This window comes from Herpailurus yagouaroundi, unplaced genomic scaffold, assembly GCF_014898765.1.
Source record: "Herpailurus yagouaroundi ecotype Mexico unplaced genomic scaffold, PumYag 142, whole genome shotgun sequence".
Lineage (NCBI taxonomy): Eukaryota > Metazoa > Chordata > Mammalia > Carnivora > Felidae > Herpailurus > Herpailurus yagouaroundi.
In genome coordinates this window covers 64,461,008-64,473,064 of record NW_024412397.1, presented here as the reverse complement: position 1 = coordinate 64,473,064, position 12,057 = coordinate 64,461,008, and the positions used below count along the sequence as shown (strand labels likewise).

At 37.9% G+C, this 12,057-nt stretch overlaps 1 protein-coding gene across 12 annotated transcripts in view; it reads right to left on the bottom strand.

The window, feature by feature from the left end:
* The window catches only part of LOC121033224 (ankyrin repeat domain-containing protein 26-like), a 102,207-nt gene that overhangs the window by 52,076 nt on the left and 38,074 nt on the right, over nucleotides 1–12,057 (bottom strand). For 9 of the 12 annotated variants that reach the window (XM_040479503.1, XM_040479505.1, XM_040479499.1 and 6 more), the window contains one exon: nucleotides 6,086–6,252. In XM_040479503.1, coding sequence (XP_040335437.1) covers nucleotides 6,086–6,252 — 167 coding nt within the window. The remainder of the gene's footprint in view (nucleotides 1–6,085; nucleotides 6,253–12,057) is intronic. The other 3 variants (XM_040479504.1, XM_040479501.1, XM_040479506.1) reach the window with 1 other exon arrangement.

Here is a 12,057-nt window from a genome sequence, read left to right as displayed (position 1 = left end):
CACCCACTATGTAAAACAGTATGGTGGCTCCAGAACACACCAAAAATAGAACCTCCATAGGAGCCAATAATCCCATTTCTGGGTATATATCTTAAAGACATGACATCCTTACCTTGGAGAGATAGCTGCAGCCCTCTGTTTATTGCAGCATTATTTACAATAGCCAAGAAACAACCTAAGCATCCATCAGTGGATCCATGGATTAAAAAATATGGTATTATATTTACAATGGAATATTTTCAGCCACAAGCAAGAAGGAAATCCTGCCATTTGTGACAACATGAGTGAAACTTGAGGGCTTTATGCTTAGTGAAAATAAGTCAGACACAGGAAGACAAATACTGTATGATCTGACTTATATGTGGAATTAAAAAAAAAATAGCAGGGAAAACAGAACAGACTGGTGTTGCCAGGGTCAGGAGGCTGTGAGAAATGGGTAGATATTGGTCAAAGGGTATAAACTACCGGTTACAAGATTAATACATTCTGGGGATTTAATGTGCAGGATGGTGATTACAGTGAACAATACTGTATCATATCATTTGAGAGTTGCTACAAGAGTAGATCATCACAAACAAGAAAGGATAATTATGTGAGGTGATGGAAGTATTAACACTATTGTGGTAATCATTTGACAATACAAAAGTGTATCAAATTAATATAGGTATACCTTACAGTTACACAGATGTATGTTACTTATATCTCATAAATCTGGAAAAACTTCAAAAATTCAAAAGTACTCATATGTCATTATCTATCGCTCAAAAATAGCAATCATCTGAGTAGTTATCCTTTTGTTTTAAAAAAAATAGTTTGCGGCACCTGGATGGCTCAGTCTGTTAAATGTATGACTTTGGCTCAGTTTGTGATCTAAGGGTTTGTGGCTTCGAGCCCCACATCGGGCTGTGGGCTGACAGCCCAGAGCCTGGAGCCTGCTTCGGAATCTTTGTCTCCCCCTCTCTCTGCCCCTCCCCCACTCTCACTTTTTTGTCTCTCCAAATGAATAAACGTTTAAAAAATTTTTTTAAAAATGATTTGGTAACTTTTGTATACTTTTAGCCTAATATCTAGTCCTGATAGAAAATACTGGGAGATTCACCAAAAAGAAAATTATAATTCTTTTTTCATGGACTAAATGCATGCAACAGAATATTATTACCATACAGCTATGCACTTTTCCAAAAAGAAGGAAATTTCCCACAGATTATTTCGGACTTAAACATGAGCCCCGAAGAGCACCAAAAAGAAAAACAAAACTAGCAATTGTGGTTGTTTTTTTTTCAAAAAACTGTTATACAGATAAGTTTTCTTGTTGAAATAACATCCAAGAAAAGAAGAATCTTTCTGAAAGCTATTATCAAACAATTCCTCTCGACCCAAACTTCAAAAATGAATCTGTAATTATAGAATTTCAAATAGCTTTCATTTTGAACCCAGTCAATAGAAGCAACTTTTAAGTAGAAAACATCTGGTGAAAGCCACCTCGAACTTAGAAAAAACAAAACAAAACAAACCAAAACAAAACACAACAAAACAAAACAGAACAAAACAAAAAACCCCTAACACGTAGCCATGGTAACAAGAAGCCACCAGAATCAGTTTTAAACGTGTTAATCAATGCCCACCAGCCCTACTCACCAACCAATCCATTTCAGCTCCTTCCTTCTGAAAGACAGCCAATAAAGGACAAAAATCACTCCAATACACATGCTTCAGCGTGCCAACCAATCCACAACAGTCTCCAAGCACCCGAACAAGCATGGTGCTTCAAATGATGACAAACCATTTAATTTTCTGAAAGTCCCCCAATCCTTAAACTCCACTCTTCCCCAAACCCTGTATAAGAATAGCAGATTCCTCTGTTAGAGAAGACTATACCTAACCAGCATAGCTCGCTCTTATTTGTAAGCGATAAATTCCAACTTCATCTTCTTATTTCAGATCTTGAGGGATCATAATCCTTTGGCAAGAATCTTTAAAGTCGTATAATAATTTGCCACCCTATTTTAGTTTTCTTAATAAATATAAAGGAAGTTTGCTATTCCTTTGATACATTTCACCATAATTAAAACTAATATAAATACAACTAAAAGAATAAGTAGCAAGTAAACACAATATTGGGCTCCCCAAAATCCAAAAAATGTATATAACTGGCAGGTTTAGTTGTCAGAATGAGCCCACGCCAAACTTTGTAAAAGTGAGGACTAAGTATTATGTTAAAAACAATACACACAGGTTAAACTCCGTTCACTCAATAAACATTACTGAATAAGTACTATATAGACTAGAACATTTTCTAGGCACTGAGGACATGGCAATGAACAGATAACAATCCTACTCATGAGTGAAGTAAACCTACAATAACAATAAGCTACACAGGCCAAACACACAGTATTAGAGGAGAAAAACTAAAGCAGAGAAATCACATTTTGAGGTGTTATAGGGAAAAGGGTAGTTGAAGTACTAGTCAGGATGGCCAAGAAAGGCCTTGCTGAGAAAGTGACTGTTAAGCACAAACCTGAAAGAAAAAAACAAACGAAAAAGGAAAAAGCAAGCCATGAGGTATCTGAGGGAAAGCATTCCAGATAGAGTCAACAGCAAGTACAGAAGTATGTCCGAAGTGCTGAAAGAGTAGTGAGAAATTCAGTATGGCTGGACAGAATGAAAGGGGTAGAAAAGAGTTCAAATCAGAGAGAGAGAGGAGGAGACACCTGATCATATATAGGCCTTGTTGGCATTAGGAAGCGTTTTGGCATGTACTCTGAGTGAAATGGGAGGCTATTAGGCTTTGAGCAGAGGAAGGACACAATCTGACTTACGTTTTACTAGATCTAATGTGTTTAGAATTAACGGAAACAGGTAAAACAAGAGAAGAAACAAACAAACAAGAAGACCAGTTAGTTACCTAGCACTCCAATATAAACAACAGATGATAGTCTCTTGGTCATGGAAGATGTGTTTGGATTCTGGATATATTTGAAGGAAGACCGGACAAGATTCACTGACAGATGAGATGTGATGTGTATGAAAAAGAAAAAGAAAAGAGAAAGAAAAAGAGAAAGAAAAAGAAAAAGAAAAAGAGAAAGAGAAAGAGAAAGAGAAAGAGAAAGAGAAAGAGAAAAAAAGAAAAAGAAAAAGAAAAAGAAAAAAAAGAAAAAGAAAAAGACAGGACTCAAGGATGATACCAAGTTTTTTAACAGAGCAACTCATAGAACTGTTATTGAACCAATTAGGAAAGACATGAAAGGCAAATATTAAGAAAGAATATCAGGAGTTCAATTTGGGACATGTTAAGTTTGCAATAGCTATCCAGAAAGAGGTATCAAGTAGGCAGTTTGATATGCGGGCCTGGAATTATGGAGAGAGATCCAGGCTGGAGATATAAACTTGAGGATCATTAGAATATACAAGATAGTAAAAGTCAAGAGAAGGAAAATCAAAGGCCAATTCCTGGAAGACATCAATGGGTTAAAAGGTGGGGGACGAGGAGAAACAAGCAAATCAGGCTGAGGTGTACAGACTAGAAAGGCAGCGGCAAAATCAGGTAAGTGAGTGATATCTTACAAGCAACATGGAGACAGAATTTGGGAGGAGAGAGTTTTCCATTGGGTCAAATATTGCTGAAAGGTTAAGTCAAATGAGATGTATGAAATTATGTTTAGATTTAGTAAAGTGAAAATCGGTGGTAACCTTGAAAAAACAATTCTGGAGGAGGGAGAGGGAAAATTGCTACAATGAATTCAAGAGTGGATGGGAGGGAGGGAAATCAGGATCAAAGAGTGAAGAAGGCTTTTGAAGGATTTCATAGCTAAGTGAAATGGTCATGGTTGATCTAATTTTCTATTATTGCTGTAGTTTTCAATTGTTACATAATGATTAGGTAGTAATTTGTAATATTTGGAAGTCTTAAAAATTGCATATATGTAACACTAGTTTTTTGGGTTTTTTTTTTTTTTTGCTTTTTTTAAATGCCACACCAAGGTACTAAATAACTCACAAAATTATACAATGAGAAGACTCCTTAAAATTTTTCTAGATATATAATATAATATAAGCTGATTACCCTTTTTCTCATGCTTAGAAAGACCACGGAAAAACTAAGTTTCAAGGGCAGTATTTTGTGCTTGATAAAAATTATTGAACTCTAAGGGCACCTGGGTGGCCCAGTCCATGAAGCATCCAGCTCTTGATTTCGGCTCAGATCATGATCTCTAGGATCTCTAGCATCGAGCTCTGCACTGACAGCACGGAGCCTCCTTGGGATTGTCTCTTTCCCTCTCTCTCTTTGCCCCTCCCCCACTCATGTGTGCATGGTTGCTCGCTCTCTCTCTCAAAATAAACACTTTTAAAAAGTCACCTAACTCCAGGCTATTATATACTATCCAAAGTAATTAGTCACATTAAAATTTTATACACAGAAGTAAAAGGGGGTGGGAATGCAGAAAATAGTCCTACTTTGTAAACTGAATTGTCATCAATTATATAACATGAAGGCACTGTTGAAAAATTTGGTGTGGTGCATGTTGACATATATTCTCTAAAAAGGCAGGATAATGGCATGCAAGCAAAGTACCTTTATGAAAACGATTCATTGCATTATCAGCATCTTGGTTTATAGCACAGGGGTCATGAAATGTTTATATAGAATATGAGAGATGTTGCCACGTGAAACCTCTTGGCAATATTCAGATGAAGCTGAGGGTCCAACATTGGAGCACTCATGCACTGGGAAACAAAACCAAAAATCTAATAACTAGCAATTTTGTTGGTAATGAAGTAGACTGCCAGTGTAGCAGGGGACTTCCTTTTGCAATTCAGTAGATATTAAAAGTATTCTAACAAAATGTGCATAAGACATGACATCAAACCAAGCCAAATGTTTTTAATATACTTTGTTAAACCATCAGGACACATAGACCTAAATTCATTTTTTATAATGGTCACATATTCCATTACTATATAGAAGTGAAACTTAACTTCCTTATTAATGAATGGATATTTAGCCTATCTCTGGGGCACCTAGGTGGCTCAGTCTGGTGAGCATCCGACTGTTGATGTTGGCTCAGGTCATGATCTTGTGGTCGTGAGATCGAGCCCTGTGTTGGCCTCTGCACTGTTAACGTGGAGTCTGCTTGGGATTCTCTCTCTCTCTCCCCCTCAGTCTCTGCCCCACCTTGGTGCTTGGGCTCCTGAGTGTGCACATTCTCTGTCTGTCTCTCAAAATAAGTAAATAAACATTTAGACTATCTCCAAATGTTTGATATGGGAATGCTATAATAAATATCCTTCACATATACATGTAACGTATTTATATAAGTAACCTTAATATATCTGTCCTATTTTGTATATGTAATAATATATAATAAATGTCCTTACAGTGTGTGTGTGTGTGTGTGTGTGTGTGTGTGTGTTTGCACACACAGGCGCACGCGCTTGCTTATAGAAGTCACGTATTTCAGAAGGACCCAGTCCTGGCAACGAAACCATTGGAATAAAGGGATGACCTACCTGAAATATTTTTCTCATGTTATATTATTTATTTTTGACAGTGACAGAGACAGAGCACAAGCAGGGGAGGGGCAGAGAGAGAGGGAGACACAGAATCTGAAGCAGGCTCCAAGCTCTGAGCTGTTAGCACAGAGCCTGACACAAGGCTCAAGCTCGTGAAGTGCAAGATCATGACCTGAGCCGAAGTTGGACGCTTAACCAACTGAGCCACCCAGGTGCCCCGACATATTTGAAATTTTGAAATACACCATTAAATCACCTTTCAAAAAGGAGTTACCAATTTCATCCAGCCACAGTGTCTAAGAATGTCATTTTCCTCACATTTCCTAACTTTGATTATTTTTTCAATAAAATATTTATGACCGCAAAAATAAATATTTATTTATTTCAATAAAATACTATGACCGCAAAAAATGGTATCTCGTTGGTATTTACATTTTTCTCATTAGCACGTAGGATGAAATATCTCCACGAAAAATACGAAATGTGTTCATCATGAACATTAGCTCAAACTAGAAAAGTTTGTTGCATACGAAAATAACAATTACCTACTATTTAAATATTGCTATAGGCTTACCTATCAGAATCTTTTTTTTCTGTAATAGGCAATGGGTGGTTATCAGTTTTTCCATTCTGTCTTTGTGGTATTAATCCAGCAGCCGCAGCATCATGTATGTTTTCTGATACTTCCATGTCACTTCCTCTGTGCTTCTTTTTTTCTTCAACCTTTAATGGAACTTGACACTAAAGGTAATTGTTACTTTAGTCAATAAAAAGAAGTTTTTTTCATTAATTTTATCAGCTGACACTTAGTTTGTCATAAATTCAATGGAGGAAAATATTTTCTGTTTACTTTATCATTACAAGTAACTGTAATTTTTATAAACTCTGCTTCATTTCTGTTGAAATTTTTAAAAAAGCAGAAGTTACCAATATTTCTAAAAGGGCTTTCTTAATTTTGTACTCTTATTCATATCCACACTTTGCTACCGAGAATTCCCCACCCACCCCCACCCCATCTGACCAAGAGATACAAAGAAATAAAAAGACAAAAGACAAAATTTGTCCTTTTCTATCCTTACCACCTGGGTTTTACACAACAGCCACGTTTAAAACATGAGACATGGAGGTGCTCCAGTAACAAAAACAGGGAGCTTTCCTCTTTCTGCACGGAGCTATTCTTTCCCTGACTGCCTTTTACAATTCTTTTTCTTTTGGATCCTAAGGTTCTCAAAAAAGTGACAGTGTCCCCTAAAATTTATGAACCAAAGTTTGCCACAACACAAAAGGAACAAAGTGAAATGGACGTTAGGGTGCAATTCTGGGAAATTAGTAATGCTCTCCGAATCTCACATTCAATAACCATAACATTTTATAAGGAGAGGGTATAAACGTAATGATCACCTTTAATTCCATTTGCTACTGATAACGCGAGTAAAACTCAAAAAGGTTAAATGATTTGTCCCAAGTTCCTAAAGTGGCATTACCTAGCATTTTATGGTGCCAAAAGAGATGATAAATTCTTGAATGCTGACTCAGAGAAATGACCACAAATTCATTAAGTTAATCAGATGCATGAAGAGTGTGACTTTGGCACAGTAAATTAATACCTTGATAGGGGACGAGGGGATTAGCTCCTTATTCTTCTAAAGGAGGCTATCTCTAGGTTTTGTCTATTTCTAAACTCCACACATCTCAAAACTCAGTTTTCTCCCTTGGAGTTCAATACTGAAGCTTTGCTGAAGGTTTATGCTACCTACACGGTAAAAATCATACAGGCCAAAAGGTATCATACTTTATTGAACATAAAGTGAAGGTTTGACTCAACAGAGACATCTGAGAATGATGATTTTAAAAATGTGGGGAAAAAAGCGGTGATAATACAAATAGCTGTTATTAAGCCTATGTCAAAGGGGTCATGTTGAAATTCTAAGTTCCAAGATTGTGAGTAAAGCAGACAAGACTGCATATATTTGTGGGCAATAAGCTTAGGAATTCCCTGAGCCTGCACTGATGGGTTAACCAGGCATAAAAAATTACAAAGCCATAGGATGCTTACACCCAAGTTTGGGTAAACAAGATTAGGTAACTAAGTAGAGAGAGGGCGGGGCAAAGGCGTGTGAGGGAAACCAGATTAGATATGCAGGAGGACACACTCCCCAGTTTAGTACTATGGCAGAAAGCTGCTTTCACAGGAAGGAAGGACCAAATTAGGTAAACAGGTAAATAGGGCTATAGGCGGTAGGCTGCAGGGTGAAGATGCCCAGAGGGGAGCTAATTAGCAAAAGAAAGGTGCCTTGTGGATCCTGAGGTAGCATCCTTCTTCTCCCCTAGACTAGCTAAGATAAACAGAGAAGCTGCCTCAGGTCTGCTGTTAACAACCATCTGCCAGGTGCCAGGATTTTGTTTTATATTGACCCAAACACCTAACACCCTATATCTTCAAACCCCCTTTCCCTCATGCCCATGAGTTCATGTTCACAGATTGATTGTGTCTTTGGGCACGTCCATCACCATGTTTGGAAGCCTTCTGATCCTAATAAAAACAGAGCAAGGACCCTTAATCTGGGCTCCTGTGTTCTCCGGGACATTAGCCGTCTCTCCCATTGTAAGCCTGCATCCCGCTGCTGTCTTGCTAGACAGGCAAGAACCCTAGACCCAGAGTCTACAGACACACACTGAAGCAATAAATAGATTGCCTTAGCTGGGAACATTTGTGTATCTTCCTTCTCTTAGTTATTGCTTCTTTCCCATTTTATTGTTTATGGAAATGCAATTTATATTTACGCCAATATGTTTTTTAAAAAACCTGGAGATTATTATGTTTTTTAAGCAGTTTCTTTATGTTTATTCTGGTTCATGAGGTCACATGGTACTTACATAGCTAAGTTAGTTTCCCAGTTCATATACTACTTGGAAGACTGACAGAGAAACTTCAAGGAAAACAAATCATAAGAATGTTTTCCTGAACTCCTATTTGTTAGATAGCAGAAATAATCTATTTCCAGACACAATTACTTATTTAGACAATTCCATCATATGCACACTCTTGTTCTCTTGAGTGCAAAATCAGAATGGATTAGATAATTGCTAAAGAGAAAAAACAAGAGTAACAGCAAGGTGGACCTCTATCTCTTTTGCAGGTTGAACTTTCTCTCTTTCCAAAGACAGGAACTCTACTTGTGACATGCCTATCTCATTCTTAAACCTTTGCATATCTTGATGTAAGTCTTCACTTAGATATACTTCAGATGCTGGGAAACTAGATGCTGAAGAAGAACTCACGATTTCTAATTCAGAATCAATACTTTTATAGTTATGAGTACTGGCATTATCTGCATATAATGGCTTCTGGAAAAAAGTCTTGTACTGGTTTGTTTTCTCGTAAGTGTTTGTGACAGCAGAAATATCATCCCTTTTTGTTTGAACCGTGCGTTTCATCACATCGCAGCAGGCAAGCCACAAATCAAAAAGGCTCTCTGAATCACTAGACTGAGGTCTAATTTACAATCGGTGGTATTTTGGTCCATATTTTTTGCCATTTGAATGTCAAACTCTTGGCCTTCTTTCACTTTAAATGTAACTAGTGGGATCCTTGCTTTTTTTATTTTCTATATCATTTTAAAAATCCTCATTGTTGTTAAAAAGATGCTCAATGTCTGGTTTGTTCTCATTTTCATAGTCTGATGTTCTTTCTTTCTTTCTTTCTTTCTTTCTTTCTTTCTTTCTTAATATGAAATTTATTGTCAAATTGGTTTCCATACAACACCCAGTGTTCATCCCAACAGGTGCCCTCCTCAGTGCCCATCACCCACCCATCCTTCCCTCCCATCCCCCATCAATCCTCAGTTTATTCTCAGTTTGTAAGAGTCTCTTATGGTTTGGCTGTCTCCCTCTCTAAGGTTGTTTTTGTTGTTGTTTTTTTTTTTCACTTCCCCTCCCCCATGGTCTTCTGTTAAGTTTCTCAGGAAACACAAAAGAGTGAAAACATATGGTATCAGTCTTTCTCTGTATGACTTATTTCACTTAGCGTCACCCTCTCCACTTCCATCCACGTTGCTACAAAAGACCATATTTCATTCTTTCTCATGGCCAAGTAGTATTCCATTGTGTATATAAACCACAATTTCTTTATCCATTCGTCGGGTGATGGACATTTAGACTCTTTCCATAATTTGGCGATTGTTGAAAGTGCTGCTATAGGGGCACCTGGGTGGCTCAGTCAGTTAAACGTCTGACTTCAGCTCAGGTCATGATCTCACAGTCTGTGGGTTCGAGCCCCACGTCAGGCTCTGTGCTGACAGCTCAGAGCCTGGAGCCTGCTTCGGATTCTGTGTCTCCCTCTCTCTCTGCCCCTCCCCTGCTCATGCTCTGTCTCTCTCTGTCTCTAAAATAAATAAAAACGTTAAAAAAAAAGAAAAAAAAAGGAAGTGCTGCTATAAACATAGGGTTACAAGTGCCCCTACGCATCAGCACTCCTGTATCCCTTGGGCAAATTCCTAGCAGTGTTATTGCTGGGTCATAGGGTAGATCTATTTTTCATTTTTTGAGGAACCTCCACACTTTTTTCCAGAGTGGCTGCACCAGTTTGCATTTCCACCAACAGTGCAAGAGGGTTCTTGTTTCTCCACAATCCTCGCCAGCATCCATAGTCTCCCGATTTGTTCATTTAGCCACTCTTGACCGGTGTGAGGTGATATCTCAGTGTGGTTTTGATTTATATGTCCCTGATGATTTGCTTTCATTTAAAGAAAGTTTAGAAGATGACTGGCAAGCATATTCTGGGGACCCAGAGGATGAATGAGAGAGAAGGACATTTTCAAGACTAGGCTCTTTTTGTTCAGGAAATGCCTGAAATACTACCGAGACAGACACTCCAAATGCATCTTCTTCCGTATATTACCAATTCGAAGGCATTTCCTTTCAGTTGGTTCCTTGTTAGAGTGACCCTGTGGTGGTTCTTCTTCAAGATGAGTAGGAATGCTGTATGGTTAACAAATTTCACCAAACTTCTGCTTTCACTCACTGTTGATGAGTTTTCAGGTCTTTTTCCAGTCCAATTTGCCTTATTTGATCCACATTTCCTCAAAGTTTTGCATAGAAGCGTGTCTTAAATATACAGATATATCATGCTCCCTATCACATTCCTTATCCATTGCTGGTTCTTGAGTCACTTTTTGCAGTTGCAAAAACGTATGGTTAATTTCCTTGTTTGGATTTGCACATGAATTTTCTGCCAGGATACATGTTTGTAAAAACACCTTATCCTTAAGTAATCAAGTACAGACAAAGAAAAATGAGAAAATAATTACAATTTTACTGTTAACTTTCTTAATCTATGTTTAGTTGTTCCCAAGTCACTGGATTGTAACTTCCTGTAAGAAGTGAAAACTAACTTGCCTTAGCCTAAGACAGAAGGAAAATATGAACTCATAAACTTAAGCTTGTCAGTTCTTGGAACTAAACAATTCATTACATGTTAAATCGACCAAAAAATTAAGTTAGATGATTTTTAATGTTACAAACCTTAAAAACTATTTAGCTTACCATTCCTTATAACGAGCACTAAAGTGCATTTGAGTACTTTTTAAAGATTAATAACTAGAGAATTGGAAAACATGAAATTATTAGCAGCCAAATCAATTAATATCAAAGAGAAAGAAATGCGCTGGCAGTGTGAATCGGCTTAAGATTCTCTCTCTCACCCTGCCCTCACCTACCCACGTGCTCTTTCCTCACTCTCTCTCTCAAAAGAAATAATGAAAAGAAAAAGAAATCATAAGGAACAGAAAATACATTTACAGGATGGTACTCTATTTACTGAAAAATATCTGTGTGTAAGTGGACTCCCACAGTCCAAACCCATCTGGTTCAAGGGTCAACTGTATACCTATATGATGCCTCCACTAAGAGATTACAGGAACTTCACATAGCCCCAGATTAGAAAATCAAACACCCATTCCTACTTCCCCATTCTTTTCTGGACACTACTGCCATTTTATTGGCCTTCAGACATCGTCACATTTAAAACAAGTATTCTTGGGGGGCCTGGGTGACTTAGTCAATTAGGCGCCCAACTTTGGCTCAGCTCATGTTCTCACAGTTCCTGAGTTCAAGTCCTGCATTGGGCTCCTTGCTCTCAGTGCAGAGCCTGCTTCGGATCTTCTGTCCCCCCACCCCCTCTCAACAATAAACAAACATTCACCAAAAAAAAAACCATCCTCAATATTTACTAAGTCAATACATGCCACTGTGATCATTTTGTCTTCTATTTCTATAGCACCCTTTACAGGTTACAAAACGTTGCCACACTTGTTCATTACACATAACCAAGAGGTGGGTATTAGTGCCATTTTTAGGAACGAGGTCATTGGCATTCAAGCAAGTTTTTCCAAGTTCCCACAGCTAGGAGGTGATGGAACCAAGATGCTAGCATGTCCTTTGATTTCAAATACAGCGCTTGCAGCATTATGCAGCAGCTGCCTGGGCCTAAGAGATCAGGACCTTTTTACCTCCTTCCCTAGTTGTCACCTTAGAATAGGTCATCAT